Below are 25,246 nucleotides of genomic sequence, written 5' to 3'. Positions count from 1 at the left end.
ACTCCTGCCTGGGTCCCTGTTGAGCCCCATTTGTGCCTCTCAGCCTATCATCAGCTCATAGTGAGTGTGTTCCCCATCTCTGGGTGGGGAAGCTGGCCTATGACAAGATTCTTTGAGATCACTGACTCCCTCAGCCCCAGCCCCAGAGTTTTCCAAACCCCTGGCTAGCTCCCAACTTTAAGCCATACTCCTGACACATAAACATGAATGAGTGTGAACCACCCTGTGGGTAACAGACAACAGAATGCAGCCACTGAGGCCTCGGGCCTGCAGGGGCTTCACAGGGAGCCCTTTCTGGAATAAAGAGCACCGGGAAAGGAGGCTGGGGTCACCAGATCACATATAGGAGAGGAGGCAGGGACTCCCCAGCTCCTCCCAGCCTCCAGCTTGGGAATGGGCTGCTGGCTTTGCAAGGAAATTACAACGTGGGCCTGGGTAATGCTCCTCTTAGTTACAGCATAAACTGCGGCAATAAAGCGTACCTGGGGAATGTTTAGAGAAAGCACTAATGATTTCTTCCCTAGTGGTTAATAAATTCACTTCCAGATCAATTTGTTCACGATAGAGCCCTGTGAGCAGAACCCGCACGGCGGGCACAGCCGAGTGTGTCTTTTTCAGTATAAATGATTTATTACGATGATTAGCGGCACATAAACAATTTAAAATACAACGCTAATTAGTTTGGGGAAGAAAGGAGGGGAAAAGCCACCCTGCCTCTCTCCCCATTATGTTCTACTTCCCTAAGTGTCTACTTTTTAATTAAATCCAAATGTCACAATAAATTTAAAGTGTTTTATTACCACTCGGGCTAACTGAGGCAGTCATGTGAGCCCCCCTCTCAGGCATCTGCAGGCTGGCCTGGGGGTAAGGGCTGGGGGCACCAGCAGAGCCTGTCCACAAACTCCCAATATGGGAGATCTCTCGAGAACCCTGGAAACCCCTCGTGGTTTTCAGCAGCACCAGGTCAGAAAACACTGAGCCTTCCCAGGGGACTCTCCACCTTCTGCTCACCTTCCTGGCCAGCCCAAGTAGTGAGGTCTCCTCCTTAAAGCTTGCTCTGACCAGCCCAGAAGCCAGCCACTTCTCCCCGACGGTCCCGCAGTACCCTGCATCCTCCTCACCCTTCCTCGTGTGCCCCATAACCTTCTACTAACTACCTTCTGGGTGCCTGGCATCATGCCTGGCACTTCATTACAGCATCTTCCCAAATCCTTGTTGTGGTGCTATAAGTTGTAATTATTGCTTCCATTCTGTGGATGGGGAAACTGAGGCTCAGAGAGGTGGAACAACTTATCTAAAGTCACACAGCTAAAAATGGACTTTTGTAGCATCCTTTTCCCTCCTACAGCATGCTCCACTTCAGAGCCTACAACTGGCCATGTCTTGGCCCTGCCTTGCTTAGAGACACATCTGAGGCAAGGGTTCAGGCCAGGGACTTGGACTCTGGTGAGTTCAAGTTCAGGCTCTGCCATCCACCCACATTGTGAACTCAGTCAAGTCATTTAGCCTCTCTGAGCTTCAGCTTCCTCATCGGCAAAACTAGAGTAATAACATTCAACTTGCAGGTCTGAAGAATGAAAGTACCTAAAGCAAGCAGAAGTCCTTTGCTATCCTTGATATGCCATGCAAGTAGTAATTATTTACAGAAGCCCTTGAGGTGAACAGCGATCAGTACTAACCCCGCTTCATAGATCAGAAAACTGAAGCCAGCAGGCAAAAGATTTATCCAAAGTGCCAATGAACCCCAGGATCTCACTGGGGAAGTACCAGGCTAAGGGCAGCCTCCCTTCCAGAAGTTCAGACAATCAAGGATGGCTTCTCTCCTAAACACTCATGAACTATTCATTTGAATTTAAAAACAAATATCCCCAAACACAGAGTTTTCATATGACCCAGTGTGCTAGTCTGTTCTTGTGTTGCTATAAAGACATAGCTGAGGCTGGGTAATTTGTAAAGAAAAGAGGTTTAATTGGCTCACAGTTCTGTAGGTTGTACAAGCATTCCAGCATCTGCTCCTGGTGAGGCCTCAGAAAGCTTCCAATCATGACAGAAGAGGAAGGGGAAAAAGCAAGTCACATGGCGAGACTGGGAGCAAGGGAGACGGGGGAGGTACCACACTCTTTTAAACAACAAGATTTTGAGTGAACTGAGCAAGAACTCACTCATCACCAAGCGGATAGTGCTGAGCCATTCATGAGGGAGCCATCCCCATGATCCAATCGCCTCCCACCAGTCCCCACCTGCAACACTGGGAATCTCATTTCAACATGAGATTTGGAGGGGACAGACATCGAAACCATATCACCCAGCAACTCCCAAGTATATCCCCAAGAAAAATGAAAATATAGATCTTAACAAAAACTTGTACATGAACGTTCCTAGCAGCATTACTCACAACAGCCAAAAAACAGAAACAACCCAAATGTCCATCAATTGACAAATGAATAAATAAAACATGGTATATACATACAATGGAATATGATTTGGCCACAAAAAGAAATGAAGTACTGACATATGCTACATCATGAAGGAACCTTGCAAACATTATGCCAAGAAAGAAGGCAGATACAATAACCAATATTGCATGATTCCATTTATATGAAATGTCCAGAATAGGCAGAAAGTAGTTTAGTGGTTGCCAGGGAGGGAGGAATGGGGAGTGACTGCTAATGGGCTGAAGATTCTTTTTGAGGTGATAAAAATGTTTTTGAATTAGATAATGGTGATGATTGCACAACTCTGTGAATATACCAAAAACCACTAAAGTATATATCTTAAAAAGGTTAATTTTGTGGTATGCAAATGATAAATCAATAAAGCTATAAAACAAAACAAACAAAAACAAAATAAATATTCCTTTGAGAACAGGAGAAACCAGTTCATAAAATATTCAGTCCTGGGGTCAGCATAGGAGGGCAATAACCTGTGGCAGCTAGAAGCTGCCAGGTGGGGGGACCTGGGAGGCCCCATGGCCAGCCTCACAGGGGGCAGGTCCTGGTCACCCCATCCCCCTGCTGAGATGAAAGCGATGAAAGGGCTCCAGAGCACCCCCTTACCTCCTTCCCCAGACCCCCACATCCAGAAATCTGACTCCATCCACATTTCCAGCCCTGCTCCCCAGGACACTCAAACATCACTGGATCCATCACTCCCCTTGGCCCATCTGCTTCCACAACTGCATTATCGTTTTGTCTTCCCAGGTCTCTCTTTGTTGAAATTTCTGCATCCTTCAAGGACTATGCCCTACCTGCAAACTGAGCATGCCCATGGCAGAGGGGTCCCTCTTTCAGGACCTTGAGCTTGTCCTACCTTGGACACCACGAGTACATAACAGTATGTGCATAATGGTACATGCATAATGAATAGCATCATAGTGAGGACTCCCCCACGGAGGGTTGGGTAAGGGATGCTGCCCTCTCCCAGGGCCTGTGAGCCCCACCTGGCACAGGGATGTGCCAGCTTAGATCCAGGCCATGAGGCTAGGAAGGAAAGCAACGAGGCTGCCTTTGGAGGGGGAGAGCACCATGCCCAGACTAGGGACAGCACCCTTTGTAGCTAATCTGAGAGGATGACCCAAAAAGATGAAGCATCCCGGCCAGCAGGGGGCGCTGGGGCCACACTGGGGCAGGGGCATTTGTGGGAATGAGCGGGGATAGACTGAGAGAAGTCACAGCGGCTCAGGCCTCATCTCTGCAGAGGCGACCAGCCTCCAATCCTTCCACAGTGGAGAGAGCCCTATGGAGGGGACAGGACAGCTCTAGTCACTTGAAAGGACTATCTAGGCCTTGAAGCAAGTGGACACATGCTCATTTTCTAGTCATTAGGTCAGTTCCCTGAGTCTACATGGATCCAACGTGAAACACTGTCTTGGGAAGCTGCCCCTTAGGGAAACTACCCTTGAACTTCTCTAAATTTCTCTCCCAAAGTTGTATAAGGCCCAGGGCTGAGAAGACCTCTCAAGGTAAGGGGTGGCAGGAGTGCATGTTGCAAGTACCCTTCCCTTTGTTCAGCCACTGTGTTCTCACCAACACTTCCTCGGGTGGGCACAGTGCTGCCTGGCTGGCAAAACACATGAAAACATTTTCTCTCATTTGAGTTCTGTGCAGGGAACAGGGAGGATGTTCTGGATCTTAACTTCTGTGGCCAGAGCTCAGAAAAGTTAAGTGGTTTGCCCAATAACACACAGCAGTGGGTGGTAGAGCAAGACTTGCCGGAGATCGCACAGTCAGAGGACTACAGAGTAGGACTGAAATCCACAGTCCATGCTTGTTACCTCCCAAGTCAAAAGACAGCTACCCCTGCAGCAAGTGGTCAGGCCTCATGCCGCTGCTGTCAACTTCAAAGAATTCTAAAGATTTCACATCTGCATGTGTCTGAGCTGGTGCTCTTGGGGGTTCTCTCTCCTTGGGAGAGCGAGTCCAAAGCCTTTACCATGGAAGGGAGGGCAGGATTCCTGGTAGTATGGACCACAGAGAGAAGAGTGTGTGCCCTTGAGACAGCATGGAGTGGGCTGGTGGGTCTCCAGGCCCTGGGGCAGCCAGGCAGGAGTGGTGCCCATGCACCACATAGACACCTGAGTCTACAGACAGACCACTATACAGACCTCTCCCCTGAGGGACAGCTCATTGCAGAAGCAAGACCTTAGGCATAGTTCCCAGACCACACGGAGCTGCTCTGCGGCCTCAGACAAGTTCTGCTCTTCTCTGGACTGATCTTAGTTGAATATAATTGGGGGTGGACTGGAGTAGAAACAGGTAAGGGTAGGGAGACCATGAGTCACGCCTCTTTCCCAGAATCAGCAGCTTTCATGAAAGCCAGTCGGGAGAAAGAACATTGGCCCAGAGTGGGAGGGCCAAGAAACACTTTACAGACAGATCATAGGAGGCCAGAGGAGTCAGGGACTGATCCATGGGTGGCTGAGTAGGTCTGGACTTGCTGCCTCCCAGTCCTGGTGTCCTCCTACCTGCCTCAGGCCCACGGTCTTTGGCTCCCTCCCTCAGAGCCTAGAAAGCCAGGATCGGGGTCCAGTCATGACAGCAGCAGAGGGGGAAGTGAAGGTTCAGGGAAGCCTTCAGGCCAAAGCTGGGCTGGGCAAGCAAGGGCCTCAGGGACAAAGCTGGGCAAGGACAGGCTTGCAGCCAGGGGCTCTGGTCTACCTTCCCTGGAGCTCAACTCCAGCTCTGGTCACAAGTTCAAGCCCTGATATGGGGAGCTGAGCAGCTCCAGCCAGGATCTTGACCACCAGGAGACCTCAGATGAGCTTCCATTCCCAAGGCCACAGCTTCAGCACGGTTTCTCTCCTAGACCTCAATTGCCTCCTCTGACTAACCCAGACCCCCACCTGCCTCATCCTGCACAGACCCAGACTGCAAGCTCCGGAGGAAACTGAAGGGAGGCAGACAGGAGTGTGGGGCTGTCTGAAGCTGGAGGGATGAGGAGAGGTCCGTCTGTAAAGCTGAAAAAGAACCCCTCCCTCCCCATCATGTGCTGCTTTCTCTGCCTCTAGTTTTACCCCCTCCCATTTGCTCTCCACAGAGTGATCCAAATGGTCTTACTGAAATGTAAATTTGAGCATGAGTCTTGCTTCTACTTAAAGCCATTCAAAGGTGTCCTGTTGTACACATGGACATAAAGATGGGAACAACAGACACTGATGGGTGACAGGATCTGTCATACCCCGAACCTTAGCATCATGCAATATTCCCATGTAACATGTAACAAACCTACACATGTGCCCCAAGGATGTAGAGAAACTGGAACTACTACCCACAGCCTGCAAGGCTCTGCACAATGTAGCGCTGCCAACCCTGACCACCCCGCAGCCTCACTGATGATGCCCCAAGCTCCAGTCACAGTGGCCTCTACAGTCTTGAACTTGGGGTTCCTTGTCCTCTCTCTGAGACTAAGGAATCCTTATGATTCTCTCTGATCCTCTCTGGACCTCCTTCACCTGTAAACTCATTCATTCATTATCCGCTCAACAAATATTTACTAAGCATCTACTAGTAGGGGCTAGCCCTTAACATCTACATTTTGATAAAAATTATACCAACATTGAGGATTTTTCATCAAGAAAGTAACTCTTAATGAGCTTCATTAAGTCAATTTAATTCCTTGATCACTTTTCTATTCATTCATGTTAAACCATTTCTTCACCTTTCCCCATTTTTTTTTTATTTTGTGGAGATTATTTTCATCGGGATCAATTATTTTTAAATTGTTAAAGGTGACTATTGGCTTATGATCAGCTTTTGGCTCACAATAGATCTCACAAATTAGAGCTTTTGCCACTGTTGGGATTTCTTTTCTGGCAATTATTTCTACCAGAAAATGTTTCCTAAGCCAACTTCTGCAGATCTAAATGTTGTCAGGAAGATTTGATTCTTCTGTCAATTTTTAGTCAATAACATACTTTACCAGGTGCAGTCTTAGTTGTTGCCAGTTTTACTTTGTGTTAACTATTTCAACCAATTTTAATTTTTTCCTGGATCTTTTTTTTGAGAATAATATCTCAGTAATACTAATGAGATCTTATGCTCATGTAGAAGGCATATTTTAGCAGTGATCTGATAAGCACTCTGAGGATCAAAGAATAGCATGAAAACATCCTCAGGGCACAAAGGCAGGTCGAAGCATTGAACTCTGCATTTGGGTGGAGTATCAGCTTGGAACCAGGTGCCTGAGGGAGCCCTGCCCACTGCCCACTGCTCCCCGGAGCCCTGGCCCCTGCCAAGAAGATGCCTCACAGATGGGAAAGAGCTTCTGGCTCAGGGGAGAGCAGCTGCCTGGAAGAGACAGCCTCTGACTGACAGGCAAAGAGCTGGGGTGCAGCCCGAGGCCCCATGCCAGTCAGATGCAGCCTCTGCTGGGCACAGACATTTCCACTCAGAAAGAATCTCAGAGACACTCAGCTGAGAAAGGAAGCAGACGCTTCTCGGTGCCTTAGTTTCCCCAGCCATAAAAGGATGTAATTGACTAGGGTACTCTCAGCCCAAGGCTATGACTTCCACTCACTGGCCTCCAGGCTTTGAACCTGCTCCAGGGGTCCCCTCTGCCTCCTAATTGAGACTCTACCTGGAAACAGCAGGGGACAGGGCCTTCCACCTGGATTCGAGTGTGACAAGAGCAAGTGTGGAGGGCTAAGGGCTACAGATGCTCTCACCTGGGAAACTGTGTGTCCCAACCCTAGGACACCAATGGAAGAGAAAGAGACCTCACTGGGAGTTCCTTTCTGCTGGCCTGGCCCTGCCACACCCATTCCCCAACAGTCATGTCTCCATATACAGCACCACAAGGTATGAAGCCGGCAGCCACCTTGAGAATGCAAATGGGAAAACCAAGACCTAGAAAGGGGAAGGGACCAGCCCAAGGACACACTGTGAGGTGGTGGCAGAGCTGGGATGTGGATGCAGCAGTTCTGGCTCCCAGCCCCGTGCTCACCAGCCTGCTTATGGGAGTGCTCCAGCCCGCAGGAGAGCCTCTTCCAGCCTGCTCCCACGCGAGGAACTGCCCACACTACCTCTGCCCAGGCTGCCTCAGAAACACTGCCTCCAGCGCCCCTGTAACAGCCAGGAAAGAAGTGGGGCCCTCAATCCAACAGCAGGGGGGCGGCTGGCTCAGGAAGGAACCACCCTCACCTCCTCTGCGGGTATCATCCCTGCAGACTGAGAAGGGAGACCCTGGGGTGATAGACCCCACTGGGGCGGCTTTGTAGGGCCCTCCCAGCCTTGGAAAACTGACCATCTGTGAGAACAAAATCCAGCAGCCCCCAGCCCTGGTCCAGGGGTGTGTGTGTGTGTGTGTGTGTGTGTGTGTGTGTGAGAGAGAGAGAGAGAGTGAATGTGTCTGCCTGTGCGGGTGGGTGTGCGCGTGGTGTGTGTGGGGGGTATGGGGGTGTGGTGTGTGTGGTGTGTGTGGGGGGGTGTAGGGGTGGGTGTGCGCGTGGTGTGTGTGGGGGGATATAGGGATGTGGTGTGTGTGGGGGGGTGTACGGGTGTGGAGTGTGTGTGAGTGTGGGTGAAAGTGCATGTGTCTGCCTGTGTGGGTGGGTGTGTGTGTATGAATGTGAGTGTATGTGTATAGGTGTGTGTGGTGTGTATGGGGGTGTGTGGTGTGTGTGTGGTGGGTGTGTAGTGTGTGTGCATGTGGGAGTGCGTGTTTGTATGTGGGGGTGTGCATGTGTGTGTGTGTGTATGTGTGAGAGCATGTACGTGTGTCCGCACATATTCAGCACCATCACTCCCGCAGCTAGAGCCAGGGAGGGCCTGTGAGTGTCTTTACCGCCACCTCCCCAGGCTCATGGCAGGCGGGGCCTGGTTCTCGCCTGAACTCTTCCACATGCCAACTTGCTGGGATATCCCAGCCAAGTGTCTTTTCCTCTCTGGACACAACCTAGTCCTCTGCAGAATGGGGCTAGTATTTGTCCTCTTAGCCTCCCAAGGGTGTTGTGAAGTTGAAATGAAAGACTCCGAGACATCTGTGCCCTTCCCTGGCATGAGGTGACCCAGGAGGCCCCCTGGGAATGGAGCTGGTGAGGCAATCTCTCTGGAGGCAGCTGCTATTCCAGAGGGTGGCTTCTCATGGCAGGCCACCTTCTAAGATGGTCCCCAGTGATCCTGCCTCCTGACACTCACACCCTTGTGTCATCTGTCCCACTTCCTTGAGTGTGGGCTGGACCTAGTGGCTTCCTCCCAAGGAAGGAAACACAGCAAAGGTGATGGAATGTCACATCTGTGATTGATAGACAGACTTCCTTCTTGTGAGCAGACAGTCTTTCAATGGCTTTCAGGAAGCAGGCAGCCACGTTGGAGAGGCCCATACGGCACGGCCACCACAGCCAGCAAGGCATGGAGGCCCTCAGTCCAGCAGCCCGTGAGGAACTGCATTCTGCCAGCCACCAAATGACTGAGCTTGAAACAACCCCACATGAATCTTGAGATGAACCCACAGCCCCAGGTGACACCTTGATCACAGTCTGAGAGAAACCCCAGAGAAGAGAACCTAGTAAAGATTCCTGGCCCACAGCAATGAGAGAATAAGTGGGTATTGTTTCTAGCTGCTAATTTTGGAATGTGTGTTGGAATGTGTTACGCAGCTGTAGATAATTAATACACTGCCACACTGGCATGTATATTCCATAGAGAAGGGCCCTCTCCTCAGGCCACTGAGAGGGGGCCCTGCAGACAGCTCTCTGCCTGACAACCCGTGTTGTTGTGAACCTCCTCCTAGAGCACAGGACTTGATGTGGAGTGTTTCGAGGAGGGGAACCCAGAGGACAGAGCCCTGTCTCCAGCTGCCCTACCCAGGCCCCTTGCCCTCAGCTGGGCAGACGAGGAAAGTGGGAGAAGCTGCCTCACGTCCTCAAGGAGCCACAGCCGTGGATCCTTTCCAAAGAGCAATCCTCCCAGGGCTGGGAACTCCAGGCCTATCTGGAGCAGGGCAAGCTTTCCAAAGCACATCCACTTCCCCTGTCTTCCCTGCTCTCCCCAGTACCCCAGGGAGGACAGGGAAATGGCACCAGTCATCTACAAGACTGTCAGAAGCTTTGCCTGTTCAAGTCTCGACAGACCTAAAAGGTAACCGTGATCATACCCATTTTACTACTTGGAATTATTATTAGAATTTACTCATCAGAATGACTTAGCAGCAGAGGCAGGATTTGAACCCGTGTGACTCAAAGCCTATGCTAATTCTACTTGTTTTACAAATAGGAAAACTGAGAATCAGAGAGTTTGAACATTCTGATGGCACCCACAGGTAGCCCCGGTCCTTCCTGGATACTGTCGTCAGGATTAGGGTTTTTAAAGATCGAGGGGAGAGGACACGCAGGATGGAGCAGGACTGTGGGAGCCTAGGCCAGCGCTGCTCCCGCTTGTCTGGCAAGAGTGGGTCTCCCTCCTGCTCTCTATCAAGTCATCGTGCCAACCAGCAAAGGTGAATTATTAAAACTCCTTTCTGGGATACCCCACGAATTTTTCGCCACCGAGACTAAGAGAAGAGGGGCAGCCACTCCCGCCACACAATATTAAAATGTCAGGAGTTTAAGGCCTGCGTTGGTTGAGTCATAAGTTATCAGCACCCAGTGAGGGCCGACAGAATGCCTCCCTTAAATTATTAAGCAGAAAGCGTCAGACTGTAATATTTTGCTAAACCAAAGTACAGACACAGACAAAGATGTCATTTCAATATTTGAAACCAGCAAGTTTAATTTAAAATAAGAGCAAACCAATAAGCTCAGAACATAGCGGCATATGAGAGGAAAATTATACTGTGAGAGGAAAAAAAAGTGGAAGGACTTAAGAAATTTATAAAAGTAATCTCCAAGTGGAAATTAGAAATCAAGGCCTAGAAACAGAATAACACAAAAGAAATATTACTGTCCACTTTCTAAATCAATATAACACTGCTCCACGCCGGAATTACCATGGTAACTCAAGTAAAAAGAATCAAGCAATTCTTATTATTTCAAAATAAAATCACAGCCTGAAGCCTGGGTTTTATTACAACCACTGATAGATCGCTGGCTTGTATTTATCTGAAATATTGCTTTTCAATCAGCTGGTTTATGAATGTACACAGGCCTCTCACCAGCCCACTTACCACCCCATTTTGAGGCTAGGGGCCAACCAATGAATTGATTCTCACCTGGCTGCATCTGCATATATGCTCAGGTCTAAGTCAGCTCTGAGAACACAGAGCATCACATCCTTTCAAGCTGTCTAGTGGCTTTGCAGGACAGAGAAGAAAACCTGAAAAAGGCAGTGGGGACTGACCTCATTATGGTCCCTCCCCGGCCAGGCTGGCCCTGGGAGGAATGGAGCTGGGATCCCATGGCAGCCCCCCTCAAACTGCCCACAGCAACCTTCCTCCCACCTCAAGTCATTTTCTCACAGGTTCCTCACCCTTCCTTGAACTCTGAGTGTCTTTCTCTCCATCCCCATGTCTGACAGCTAGAAAAGGGAGCAGACAGAGCACAGAGAATGAGCGCACTGACTGCAGTCAGCCTGCTTGGGTTCACAGCCCAGCTCTGGCACTCTTGAGCTGTAGGAGCTGGAACCAATTAATCTCTTTGTACAATAATTTTCTCATCTGTAAATGAGGGTAATAGTAGCTTCTTCCTAAGGTTCTTATGGGTATTAAATGAGATTATACATGGAAGATGCTTGGTGGACTGATTACAAAAATGGCCCCAATTCTCTACCCTTCCCCATAGCCACACCATTTGTTATATGACTTTTCACCTCCTACCTTCAAGAGCAGAATCTGTTCCTCCACCCTTCGAACTTGGGCTGGCCTTGTGATTTATTTTGGCCAGTAGAATGCAACAGAAGTGACAACATCCCAGTGCCAAACCTTGGCCTCAAGAAGCCTTGTGTAGGCCAGGTGCGGTAGTGCGCAGTGGCACATGCTTGTAATCCCAGCACTTTGGGAGGCTGAGGCAGGTGGATCGCTTGATCCCAGGAGTTCAAGACCAGTCTGGGCAACATAGTGAAATCTCGTCTCTACAAAAAATACGAAAATTAGCTAGGCATGGTGATATGGACCTACAGTCTCACCTTGGGAGACTGAAGGGGGAGGATCACTTGAGCCCAAGAGGTCAAGGCTGCAGGAAGCTGTGATTGTGCCACTGCACTCCAGCCTGGGCAACAGAGTGAGACTGTCTCAAAAAAGAGAAGCCTTTTGTGCTTCCACACCTTCCGGACCAGTCTCTGCCATAAGAACAAGTCGGACAAGCCTTCTGGCTAATGAGGGCCATGTAGTCTTGTCACGCCCAGCATCCAACTGATAGCCATCCTCCATCCTCCAGGTGTGAGTGAACCCAGCTGAGACCAGAAAAACTGCTCAGCCAAGCCCTGCTTAAATCACTGACCCACAGATTTTTGAGTTAAATAAATGCTTATTGTGTTAAGGCTCTACATTTTAGGGTAACTGATTACGCAGCAATAACTAATTGATACATATAGATAGCACAATGCCGCACTTTTAAGTAAGGGTTCAGTATAATGATAGCTATTGTGTTTTATGACTCCTAAAGACTGAGAGGCCAAAGCCAAAAGATGATACTGTAACTGTACAGAGAGCAATGTCAATTCATACAAGCATGAACCTTTCTGGTTTATCAAGTGTGTGCTTGTACATAAAGTGCCAGTTAGGTGTTTCACCCTTTGTAAGGATGAGAAAACTGAGGCCCAGTGCATTGCCTGAAGTCACACAGCAGTCAGCTGGGACAAAACCCAGGTATTCTGAATCATGCTAGCGGACTACACCTGAAGACAGGAGGCCACTCAAGAAAGCCCAGTTGACCTCCAGGGGAAGGGACAGGGAGGAGGAGCTAGTGACCTGAGCCCATGGGCCTTCACACTGGGTAGCTGCCCCTGCAACCTGGACCAACCTGCTCACTCCTCTCACACCACCTGCTTTTAATTTGCCCCCAGTTGTATCAGCTACTGTGAACTCCTGCCTTAGACAGAACACAAAACGAACACACTCCTACCAGTAGTGAACAAGCTTGTTGCTAGGTTTGGTGGATGTGTCTCTGAGCATGGCCTGGAATGGTCTGGGAGAAGCCTCAGCCAACTAAAGGAGAAAGGGCATGCCAGGCAAGGAGGATATAGGAGCAAGGGAATAGAGGCAAATGCTGAGTCTTCATGGAACCCAAAAACAGAGTAGACATACTAAAACTGCATAGTTTAGTGTGATGGTCAAAGCAGCAGTAGGCCTCAGGCAGGATGCCAGGGTAGCAGAGGTTGGGTCAGACTGGTTGTAATAAGCACCAGAAGAAAGGTGGTAGGTGAGATGAGAATGGTGGTAGCAAAGGAGAAAAGGGTGGGTCCAGAGTCCCAGATGAATGCAATCCAGTGGTGTGCTGATGCATGCTTAACGACCGAGTCTTTGGGAAAACGCCCAGATTTGTAGTGTTTGCCAATGTCCGTGGTACAAATACTCCCATTGTGGCTGATTTCTAGCTACCAATGCAGTGTCTCTGAACTCAGAGTTGGGAACAGATGCACAGAATCTCTTGCAAGCCAGGACAAGTTGACTCCACTGCTGTAGTCCAATCCCAAATATGGGCCTGCCGGGAAAACTCACTCTAGCAGCACCACAAAGAGCTAAGCCTGGGAATGGGAGGACATCTTGCATGTTTCAATGTCCTCCAACTGAAGGCAGGACAGGCAAGCAAGATGGGATACATGCCATAGGAACCTCTGGGGCTTCTCCACTTCCAAAGGCCCAGGACAGGTGAGTGTCCCTCAGCACCTTTCACCTTACATCTAAGGGTAGAACTACATCTTCTGGGCTGTCAGTAGGCTGGCAAGGGGCATAACTGGGACACCCAAGCATGTGGTCCGTGGTCCCAGTCCAGCTGATGTTTGCTGTAATCAGAGTTTTCTACCACCCAGCCTCATCACGCCTCGGGGCTAGGGCAGAAGGCATGGCAAAAAGATGCTGATGCTCTAGGCTCCAATTCCCCATGGAACCCTAGGCAGCCATTCTGCCCTGTTTGAACCTCAGCCTTCCCCCTATAAATGGAGGAACTTGCAAAGAGTGGTCTTAGAGACCTCTTCGCAAGGTGCCACCTGCCTTGGTGATCTGGACGTGGGCGAGTAGTGAGGTCAGCCTGCCTCCCAGGCAGCAATGATTAAGGGCCATGATAAATAAACTGGCAGAGTGAGGGTGCAGGCCCAGTGCTTACCAGTGAACAAAGCACTGGACTGGACACAGAGTTATTTCAGATCATACTGTAACTGAGCATGGAGCAATGTTGCCCCACACAGCCATGAGGCTTTCTGGCTTATCAAATGTGTACATGGACAGTATCTCAATCCTGAGTACAATCCTGCCAATTAGGTATGGCTGTTCTCACTGTAGAGATAAGAAGGTAGAGAGGCAAAGGTTTGGAAGCAAAGCAACCTCTACACTGGGTGGGCATGGAACACAAAATCACAGTGGACACATTGGACCTGCATAGCTTAGTGCAATGATAGAGGTGGCAGCAAGTCAAACAGTACCTGGCACACTGGGACACCCATGTCCTTTCCTCTACCGTCTGCCCTAACATCTTCCAATCTTCTCAATGTCCCTCATCAGGGCTTTCTGGGAGGCCCTCGGGACCCTGGAGATGGATCCAACAACAGCCTTGGCCTCCCTGCTATATGGGGACACAGCTCCGGAGGGAGCTCCTAACTCCCTGGGCCTGCATCTGCTCTAGACGTCAACATGGCTCAAGGCACTTGCCCCCAGCCTTCCCTAGCTGCACCATCACAGCTCTGTCTTCTGCTCAGACAGCCCAGCCTGTCTAGCCATGGCCACTTCCCAACTCTGGCAGCTTCGCCCTGGGCCATGGCCGAACCTCGTGTTTCCTTTGCCCGTGGCCACAGGGAGTCGACTGCCGGTGCTCACTGGCAATCATCCATCTGTTCCAAGGGTGAGAGACCAAAATAGACCTCTTCTTGGTCCTGCCCACAAATCGGACCTGCTGTGAAGTTCCTTAAATGGAAGCTCATGGGGCAGCTGCCTGGTTTGACTCTGAGACACAGGGTGACACAGGGTGGGGGTAAGGAATCAATTCTCGGGAGGGATGAGAGGCAGGTCCCAGCTCTAGGAAAACATATATTTTCATGTGCTAAAGGCATCTTTGAGGGGCATGTTCAGAAACAGACAGCAAGAGAAAAAGACAGTTCCCACAGCCACAGAGGCCAAGTGAGTGGTCATGCCAGCACTGAGCCCCGGCATCCAAAGGGTGAAGCTTTTAGGCGAGCAGCGGCCAGTGATCTCAGCTTCCCCCAGTCCTAATGCTCCTGAAAGGCTCTCTCCTGCTCCCTGTAATTGGGCATCAGTAGTTAATGCAGTATTGACTGCATTACACGCTCCCGTGCCTCCCCTCGCTAATGCCAATTGCATCACCTTGTACAGTCACCGGCTTGCTTAGCCAATAGCCGTTAAAAGCAATCCAAATCATGAATCATATGGGAAACTTTTAGCAAGACACCGCCATCCAAGGAGACAATTTACAGTTGAGTTAATCTGGGTACATTAGTGAGACATGGATTCTGGACGACAGACCAATTTATGTTGTTTCCCTGTCCCCCCTTAGTGCTTCTCTGTGTGTGCAAATGAATGGAAGAGCAGGGAAGAGACAGAAGCACCTGCTTCTTCACCCAAGGCTCGTGTGTGTGTGTGTGTGTGTGAAGGGGTTACCCATCTTTACAGACACTCTGCCTGGCTAAGTTTGGGCAGGAGGGGGAAGCAGCTGTACGTGCAGCTCAGGATGTGATGCCTCATTCCCAGCAGAAAGGAGGGCTGCCGCTGGGGCTGGTTATGGTAGATGCAGATGGTAACCCTCCTGCTCCCCTGCTTCTAGGCACTGGGCAAGTGCACAATTTGGTCCCCACCCTGCCAGACTCACAAGGCCTTTACCAGGCCTCAGCAGGCAGCAGTGTCCACTTGGCTCCGCCTTCCTGCTGATGGGCTGGGGTCTCTGGCATGGAACAGCATCAGGGCCTGCGTCCTTCTCCAGGGTTGGGACGGTCGTGAGCACACTCTGCCAGGAGAGGCCCCTGGGACTCTCTGTGGTCTAGAACATAAGGGTCTATCCTAGGAAATCCTACTGGTGGCCCAGCAAGGGCTGGTTCGTACCCAAGCATAGCCATGTGCTGGCTCTGGTGGATTAACTGAATCAGCTGTGGAGTTTGTGCTCCTAGCAGTTATTAACAATTGAAGACTCCACTGTCTGGTCCTCCTCAGTCCAGCTTCACTCTCTTGGGCATTTTTACTTATTAAAAATGCTCTAGGAATCATGTCTGGTGTTTAGTTCCACAACCCGCCTGCTGCTTCCTGTGGTCATCCCCGCCTTCCTGCTGGGCCTTTGCAAAGGCCGTTTATACCCAGCCCTGCCCTTCTCCTGTGTGCACCTGAGAGCATCCCAGCATCCTCTCCTGCCCGGTCCCCCACAGACCAAAGCTCTCACTGTTCTTGGGCCCTCTCAGACTCTCTGCTGTCTGCTCCTACTCAAAGTCCTCTTCTCGAACAGCCTGGGGGCTAATTTGACTTGGGTAGCGTTCAGAGCTGTAACTCTCTTTGCTCCCCTGGGACTTTAACCCTCCCAAAAAGCCACTGCCTGGTGCCAGCCCAAGCCGCAGGTGCCAGGGGAAGAAGGGCTGTTTCTCCGGGAAAGTTGGAGCTCAGCTCCCTTTCGCTGACAGGCAGAACCAGCAGCATTTAGAAAGCCCGGACCCTGAGTTCCAGTAAAGTGGAGATGGTTAGGCCAAGAGCAAGCATCCAAATGAAAGCAATTAATCTTAAAACCCGAAGTTTAACCATTTGCAAAACAGATCTTTCCATGTCTGTGGTGACCCTTCACTGCTCAACCTAATGGATTACTTTATTAATAATGCACTGTGCTTAAAAGCAAAAAAAATTTTTTTTTTCTGACGATTCAATACTTCAGAAAGTCTCTTAAACCCGTTGCTACGGCAAAACGATTGATATTTTATTATCTTTCAGAAGTGCAACATGAAAGCCCCGCAGCCCAGCCGAGCGGGAGCTTTGGTCCTCGGCAGCTGGCAGACCCGACTTCAACCAGAGGAGCCCCAGCCTCTCCCGACAAGATGCTGTCAGGTGGAGAAAAGGCATTGGGGGTGGTTAATAGCATCCCTGAGTCCCTGCTGCAGCCAGACAAAAGGTGCTGTATGCAGGGAACACACCCTTTGGCGGACCTGGGGGGTGGGGGAATGCTACCACCCAGTTCAGATAGCCACCTGCTGAGAGGGCAGAACTGTTCAGGAAGAAGTTAGGTGGTTGGTTTGGAGGAGCAGATGAGTGGATCCAGAACCTTTCTCCCTCCCCCAGCTGAAGGTGCCATCTTCAAGGTTTCCTGGAACTAGGGGAGGCCAGACTCCTCTTATTGGGGAGTGGAGTGCAGATGCATGAGCAGAAAGGTTGCTTTTGAAAGACAGCTATAGGCTGGGTAGGACAAGAATAGGTGGCTGCTTAGGACCCCAGTGGCTGTGCTTGTGCTGTAATGGACCCCAGAGCCCAGCAGCTCCATGGTAGTAGGCAACATATTGTTTAGACTGGACAGGCTGGGGATGGAGGGGCATCTGGAGCTCTCTTCCACAGATCTAGCAGAAACCAGAAGAAACATCTGCCCAGGGTGCTTGGGGTACACTGCAATTTGGAGGCAGGGAGCTGGCTAAAATGACCTCCAGAAATCCATTCCCACTCAAGGCTCATCTGAAACCCTTTGTATTATCTCAGAGCCAGAGGCATCATGAGGTGCTTGGGCAGAGCAAGATCCTGGGTGCAGGTAGGGGGTGTCATCTTGTTGGCATGAGACCAATCTCCCTGGCCTGAGGCCTCCCATGTACAGGGCCCGAGTCTTCTGGATTCCTGGCTTGGGTCTGGGGAGCCAAGTATGCCAAATAACCTCTGCTAAAGATGAACCTTGCATGCTCCCCATAGTGACAGTATCTCCAGGTACCAAGGAAGTACCTTCTCCCCTGCTTCTCCAACCCCTTCATTTTTACCAAGAGGGAAGGTGAACACAGGGAGTTCGTGATGACAGGCACTAAATCAAGGTCTCCTCCCTCCCTGTCTGGCCTGACCCCAGACCCCTTCTTCTCCTTTTCATTCTATATGAAATTCTCCAATGGCCTAGGTGGGGCTCCAGGGGAGGGGTCCGTGAATAGGGAAGATATACTGAAGATGATGTCCCACCCCAGCTAGCCCAGAAGCACTGAGATTCCCCCCATCCTCTCTCCTTCTACACGCATACTGAGAGCGACAGGGCCTCCTAGATGCCACCCCCAGGCCAGATACTTCAAATTCCCCCTCCCTGCTGGATGTCTCAGAAGGCAGTAGCAGCCTGGGGGCATCGGCACCTGGCAGCAGCAATGCGAACATCCTATGTGACCCTGAGCAAGTCACTTAGCTTTGCATTTTCACCAACTGGCCACATCAATAACAACGCTGCCCCAGGGGCAGAGGGCTCGGGCCCAGCAGAGACTCCTGAGTGGAAGGGCAGAGGATGGCCACTACAGTCACTTTAAGAGGATTCCCGCTGACTCAAAGCAAACCTACCCTTTCGGTACCTCACCAATGGCAGAACGGCCCGTGGCAGCGTAGGCACCAACAGTCACATACAAATGCCCCTACAACACCAACACACAGGCCTCACCTACAGGGCAGGAGGTCCTGGGACAGCCAAGGTACTGCTTCTCTCCTGACCCTGGGGACTCATCTTAGGGCACCCACTTGGCTTTCCCCCCAAGGGGGCTGGGATCCCCAGCCTTCTAGGACACTTAACTGAAGGGCACTCCCTGCCAGGAAGGCTTTGGGGTCTATGGGGCCACCTGCTAGTGGCTTCCAGCAGCCATGGGCTCCTCTGTTCCGACCTTTCCCGTGCCCTGCAGTTTTCTAGGACGCACTGAGGCTCGACCACAGAAGGTCCGTGCCACTCTCGCAGGCCGCTCCCGCACGAGTGCTACTGGCCGGCGGCGGGACACTTTCTTCCTCTGGGCCAAACTCCCGCCTCCGCGCTCAGAGAGACAGGGAGTTAGCGGGCCAGCACAAGAGGCGGCTCTCTTTCTCACCGAGTCACGCTCATGGAGATGTCCCCTGGAGGGTCCAACCCGCCTTCCCCTCGCCTGCCGGGCACCCTGGCGCTCGAGCAGTCCTCCCGCGCTCCCGCTTGCCCCGAGCTCTGGAGCCCGATTCTCCCCGAAGCCGCTGATTTGCTCGGCGCTTGGCGCCTCTCGGGTTACGCGGCGGCAGGCGCGAGGGTGATGGCTGTGGTGAGAGCAGCAGCCGCAGAGACGAAATGCTCAAAGCGAACCTCCGCGGCGCCGAGATCGCAGGGGACCGGAACCTCCGCGCGGCCCCGCGGCGCAGCACACGGCCCGTGCACAGCTCCTCGGCTCGAGGCCGGGACCCGGCGGGCGTGCGGCCTGGGGCGCGTGCAGCCCGGGGCTCGCCCACCTCCTTCCCCCGCAAGTTCCGTCCGGCTGTTCCCCGGTGCTTCCCCCCCGCCCCAGCCCCGGCCCCAAGCTCGCCGTCCGCCCCGCAATCCCCGCACAGCCCAGCAGGTGTGCGCCCGTGTCCCCGCGTGTGTGTGCCTGCGCGCCGCGGCGGGGGTCGAGGGGGTGAGGGGCGTCGAGACCCCGGCCCGCCACCTACCGTCCTCCTTGTCCAGCACCATCATCTCGGGCGCTCCGTGTCCAGCCGCAGCTAGGCTCGGCCGGGAGAAGGGCGCCGACTCGGGGCGCGTTTCGGCGGGGCGGCCGGTCCTCGGGCAGCTAGCGGGCTCTAATTACCCGCTTGTCCGGCTCTTAACCTAGATTGCACTCAGCTAGAATTACATTCAGGAGTGAAGCACTTCGCAGATACAAAAGCAGTCTCACCTACTGTTGTGCCTCAGAATTGCAAGGAACTACGAACTGCAATTTAGAGAGAGAGAGGGAGAGGGAGAGAGAAGGGGGAAAAGAGGATCAGAGCCGTTTCTTTGATTCTCACCTTCTAAATGGCTCAATTTGCCCAGTATAATCTGTCTTAATGTAATTGCATTTGATAGCTTATAACCCTGTCTCGGCAACGACACAGCTTTCAGCCTCATAAAGTGTTTTCCCCTCGGATTTAATCTGAATCTCAATCTAAAATTATATTCAAAGAGATGAGGGAATCTCGCGGCCGTCTCCCGCTGCCTTTCTCCCTCAATGTATGAGGTTTGCACTCCTGCTACTGAATAAATGCACACATTTCCCGAGGCCCCCTCCCTCCCGGGTTAATGGGGAGTGGAGACGCACGGCTGCCCGGCTCCGCAGCGCCACCTGGAGGCCTCTAGGTCCCAGCTCGATGAGCGTCTCTGCTCCAATCCCAGGGTCGTGGTCTTCAATGTTTGTCTGGAGGACGCACCCCATCTGTTACTCCCAGGCCCGCAGCCTTGATTTTTGTCTCTTCCTTAGAGCAATATTTCTCTGATCACATCCTTTTCCTTCCTGCCAGCTCTGCCCGGGGTTTCTTGTTGCTTCCCTGATTGTTTGGCAAAGTTAACCCTCTTCAGGGCACAAACGATCCTACCCTGAGTCTTACAGCACTACTCCTGACCCCAGCAGCACCCCCAAAAGCATCCTGACTCCATGGAGTGGGAGAGCTTATCTCAACTTCTCTCGAAGCAAGCCCAGGCATGGCCTTGAAAGCTTTTCTCATTCTACAAATATTTACTGAGCATATATTATGTGCCAAGCACAGTTCTAAGGCACTGGGGATACAGCACTGAACAAAACAAAGATTCCTGCTGCTATTATGGAGTTGACGATTCTTGCTCTGTAACTCATAAGGCAGGAAAACAGACAGTGCCCATCCCTTCTCCTGGACCCTGCTTCTCCCCAGAATCCTGGGGCTGATGTTCTGGCTGCCTACCCTAGGAAGGCCACCTACCCACCTACTTTTTTTCTTTCCTTTCTGTCTTTTTTTTTTTTTTTTTTTAAGATGGAGTCTTGCTCTGTTGCCCAGGCTGGAGTGCAGTGGTGTGATCTCGGCTCACTGCAACCTCCACCTCCCAGGTTCCAGTGATTCTTCTGCCTCAGCCTTCCGAGTAGCTGGGATTACAGGCACACACCACCACGCCCAGCTAATTTTTGTATTTTTTAGTAGGGACGGGGTTTCACCATATTGGCCAGGCTGGTCTCGAACTCCTGACCTCGTGATCCACCCACCTCAGCCTCCCACAGTGCTGGGATTACAGGCATGAGCCTGGCCGGAAGCCACCTACTTTTAAATCCCAAGTCTTTTTTCTTTGCCTAGACAGTACAGAGTTCTAGGGTGGGATAGAAATAATGATTTTTCTTCAGCCCAAGGAGGGCTCCAGACAGATGTGTTGGAGGCTTGATCCTGGCAATCACTTCTGAGGACTAGACCAGGGAAAGAGAAAGGGGCTGAAGGGCCACCAGTTGGGATTCTATCTCATCTCTGCCAATTACCAACAGTGGACCTTAGCAAGTCTCTTTCTCTATCTGGGCCTCAGTTTCCTTGGTTGTGAAGTGGGAGACCTACTCTTCCTGTATCTATGGTTGCTGTGGGGGTCAGATGAGCGAATACATGTTAATGTGCTTTGTAAACTGTGGCACTCCAGACAGTGCAGGGGGATGGGGGGAGATTATCTGGTTTGAAGGAGACCTGGAGGCTAGGTCTTACCCCTTAAACCCTAGGAGGCCCCAATGCTTGACAGGGGTGGGGAGCAGGGGGCTGCAGACATCTTCCTCTCTGCTAGGCAGGGAAGTCAGGCTTCGAGAAAACAGAAAAGCGCTGCTTCTAATGAGATGCCTCATCTGCAGCTCAGAGGGTTTCACTTTCCCCTTCATCTTGAATACTTAATCCTAATAGTCCTTGAGTATATTTGATGTTAAATATATCATTTTGCTCAGACTCACCATGCCTCAGGACTGCGAGCTTGATCTCTCCCCTGCCACTGCTGCCAGACCCATGCCCTCAGGGTCTGAGGGAGGCTTTGGCACCGCTGCCACCGGCATATTTGGTGCCAGCCCCTCACACCCGCCAGAGCTGGGGGCTAGACAGTGTAGCAAGCACAGGGCCTGACAGGCTGGCAAGGGGCAGCTTCTTGCCGTAGAAACCTCTGCTACTGGAGGCACAGTAAGGCTGCATGCAGCCTTACTACTGACCTCCAGGGGCAGCTTCTCCTCACTTTCAGGGGCTGGCCCTGACCTACACACCAGGACTGGGCTAACTGTGGCCACTCTTCCACTCTCTTGTCCACGAGTTTGTCTGAATACCAGCTCACCTCAGCCTCCAAGGTACCTAATTGGCAGCCACATGACTGGCATCCCTTTGGGGAGTCAGGGCCCTGTGCTCCAAACCCAGGGACTGGAGCAGGCCTGGGGTGTTGAGCAATAGGCTGCAGAAGCAGGTAGGGCATGCCAGCAGGGGACTGGTGCTGTGTGTGCCCACAGGTGGCTCTTTCTGCACCCCCAGCTGTGAGCATGGTGCTCCCAAACTGATCTGAAGAGGAACCTTCACAGCAAGTCTTGGAGGGTTTGGGTGGCTTGAGCTTCCAGCCAGGAAGGGGCTTGCTGGGTTGACAGAGGCAGATAGGAATATCACTCATCCCATCTGATGGCCTTTCTCCACTCACTGGGCAAGCAAGTAACTCCCACCCCCATACTCGCCCCACCCCCATGCTCACCCCACCCAAGCTGCTTCTAGGTCCAGGGACACGCCCACAGCACCAGAGTGGAATCCTCAGATCCCCTGGGGCTGGGGGAGGTAGTTTTCACCCAACACATTCCACAGGTGATGAGCATGTACTCTCACTTCGACAAGCCAAGAGTGCTCCAAAATGCCCTTGAAATGCCTCTGGGAATGGCAGGGAGAGGACAGCTATCAATCCCCAAAGTTAGTTTGAGGAGAAAGTGGGTGCTACTGGCTGTCTCACAAATATCTGGGCAGGTCCCAGCAATTTGCCCCTCCACCTGGCAGGAAAGTCCTGAGGAAGAGTTCCTGCATTAGGAGTGGGGGTGGGAGATAGTGGGACCCAGGGCCTGAGGGCCCAGGCAGACTAGATATTCCAGAACTCTTTGGTGGAGACTGTCAGATGTGCCTCAGCTAGAGGGCCTGCTCCCAACACAATGCAGCTGCCTCCAAGATGGAGTTACAAGCTAGCCACACAGGTGATGCTCAGAGAGGTACTGGGGTGATGAGGGCCCCTTCTCTGTGGCCACCACAGTTGACAGGACAGAGTAAACCTACAGATTTCACAGTGCAATCAGGATGCCTGCTGGCCACGTTCAGATGCCCTTCCCTTCCCCCTACTTACACAAAAGCAGCCAGTGCACAGGAATTTGCAACCCGCTGGAGTGAAGAAGTGCACAGTCTTTTCCTCTTCTGGTTTCTGGAGAGCCTGGACAGGCTTTCTGGCAAGCTGCAGTTATAGATTGTTAGGCCTTGTGGAGGCCTAAGCCAAATCTGCACCATAGCAAAGAAATCTCCCCTACCCCTGCACCACAGCCCTGAGAAGATTGTGGGTGTGCACTGACCAACTGTCCAAGTTTGCCTTGTGACTCAAGGGTTTCCTAGGATGCGGGATGTTCACTACTAAAATTGAGATCGTCCTGAGCAAACAAGGACAGTTGATCACTATAGTGAGTGGTGGTAGGGTGGGTCAAGGGACTAGCCGGGCCAGAGAGGAAGGCCAGGCAGCCAGACCCTTTCCCTGCAGCCCAGAAGTTGCCTCTCAACCCCAAACCTTCCAGCCTCCTGCCCCAGCACTTGATCCTTCAGGCACTAAGGGATTGTCCCAGCCTGGGCGGATGGTCTCTGGGTCAGCCAGAGCTGTGAGTTCTTCCAAGAGACTGGCAGTGGAAAGGGTAGGAGTTGGACCCAGGGATGGATGGAAATTTTGTGAGCTCCAAAGCTTACTGTAGTTTGGGCATGGGGCTCTTTAAGAAAAGGACTGCAAGACTACTAATACCAGATTACCACCAAGGACCTGGCAGCTGAAGGAACCTGAAGGACCCTAAACTTCATTAGCTTCAAGGTAAAACCGCCTCTAGTTGGACCTGATATTTTGGACTAGATGGCCCACCCACCTACCCCAGCCAGCGTGGCACCTCCCAACATGCCAGGCTGGGTGAACTGATGGCAGCTCCCTCCCCAGCCCCGCCAGGGGCGGGGGCAATGTCACCCATCCCGCAGCTACGGAGTGCCAGACCTCAGAGACAGTGCTGGTTTGATGGCACCCCCACCCCTGCACCTGCAGGATCTGTGGGCACCCCCACCACCCTGCGGGGATCCGTTCCGCAGTAGGGTGCGGAAGGGGAACGTGCAGACACCCAGAGAGGCTGGGAGACTGGCTGGCAGTGGGCACTGCCGGGAAGCCCGCGGTGCGGGTCGCAGAGGCGCTCCGGGTGCCCGCAAGGCGGCAAGAGTCCGTGAGAAAGTTCCCGGCCGGAGCGCGCAGGGCTGGCGGCCTCGTTGGGACCGGGAGACTTCCTAATCCCGCCGCCGAAGCCCAGGCGCTGAGCCTGGCACCGCCGACTCCGGCACTGGCGCACACATCAGCCGCCGCGCTTCCGGGAAGCCACCCATCAGCCGGAGGCGGCCCGCGGGTGCTGAGGGCGCTGCCGCCGCTAGCGGGGTGGACTCCGCAGGGCCAGCGCCGCAGTCTCCGCCCCGCGCCCCGCGTGCCCCCGGGCACCAGCACCGCGCACCGGGCACCTACCGTCCTCCTGGTCCAACACCATGGTCCCGGCGGCTCCAGCCGGACTAGCGCCGAGGATACGGAGGGGCGCGTGGCTCCGACTCCCGCCGCCGGCCGCCTGCGCTGCTCCCGCCGGCCCCGCGCGGGCGCAGAGTCCCGAGAGCCGCGGCCGCCGACGGGGGCAGACGGACCGGAGTCCTGAGCGCAGCCCCGCGGGCAGGGAGCGCAGGAGGAGGGACTGGGGGGCGGGCGCGGGGGCGAGACGGCAAGGCCGGGATCGCGGGAGCCTTGCTAGCAGCAGCTGCCCGGACCGGGCCGCAGCCGGAGCCTGAGCCGCGCGCGCGTCCTTCCTCCGTGCCGGCCGCGCTCGCCTCAGCAGAGTGAAGGCTGCATTTCCCAGGGCCCCTCAGATTCCCCTGTTAATTAAATCAATTCATTATGCTCAGATCTGATTAGCGGCCCTCCCCCCCCCCCTTTGAATCAATTATTCAATACACAAACATAATTGCTTGGGCCAGAGGTGCCCGCCATTAGCTTATTTAACTCCAAGGACACTAATTACCCGCAGGGCACGGGAACTTTTCTCATTAATTCTGACAAAACACAAAAGCACAGCCAGAGTGTGTGCCTGTGAGGGGCTGTGTGTGTGTGTGTGTCCGCATGCCAGAGTGAGGGCTGTGTGGGGTGGTGAGCCACTGTGTGAGCTCAAGACAAGGGTGGGGGTGGGACACGTGCGATTGCGGGTGGGTGTGTGCGGGTGGGAGTGTGGGCTCCGTGCCTGTGATTCTGAATGAGTGCTCCAGGCTGGGCGTGACTCTGGGTCTGGGGACTGTGGGACCGGACTGGGACCCGGCACAGGAATGTATGAGATCGCGAGAGTGCTTCTGTGTGTGACTTTGTGAATGTGACTCCGTGGCTACCGTGGCAGGCGCCCCATCCCCTTTCTTTTTTCATTATTGCCCAGCCATTCCCCGCGGCATTCTCAGCCCCACGGGAGAAAGTGCAGATCACAGAGGAGAAATCCGAGAGGATCAGGAG

At 52.7% G+C, this 25,246-nt stretch overlaps 1 protein-coding gene across 5 annotated transcripts in view; it reads right to left on the bottom strand.

Annotated features, from left to right (window-relative positions):
• Window positions 1–24,659, bottom strand: part of LMO1 (LIM domain only 1) — a 44,583-nt gene extending 19,924 nt beyond the window's left edge. The window contains exons 1-3 of one of the 5 annotated variants that reach the window (XM_063641154.1): window positions 24,230–24,284; window positions 22,826–22,930; window positions 19,174–19,433 (exon numbers count right to left, since the gene is read on the bottom strand). In XM_063641154.1, coding sequence (XP_063497224.1) covers window positions 19,174–19,198 — 25 coding nt within the window. In that variant the 5' untranslated portion in view covers window positions 19,199–19,433; window positions 22,826–22,930; window positions 24,230–24,284. Of the gene's footprint in view, window positions 1–18,590; window positions 18,718–19,173; window positions 19,888–22,825; window positions 22,931–24,229 lie in introns of those variants that run through there. The other 4 variants (XM_055282526.2, XM_055282529.2, XM_055282528.2 and 1 more) reach the window with 4 other exon arrangements.
• Window positions 24,660–25,246: the final 587 nt, after the last annotated feature.

The sequence above is a fragment of the Symphalangus syndactylus genome, chromosome 6 (assembly GCF_028878055.3).
Source record: "Symphalangus syndactylus isolate Jambi chromosome 6, NHGRI_mSymSyn1-v2.1_pri, whole genome shotgun sequence".
NCBI lineage: Eukaryota > Metazoa > Chordata > Mammalia > Primates > Hylobatidae > Symphalangus > Symphalangus syndactylus.
The sequence above is the reverse complement of the archived record's forward strand: the minus strand, read 5'-3'. Positions and strand labels throughout refer to the sequence as shown.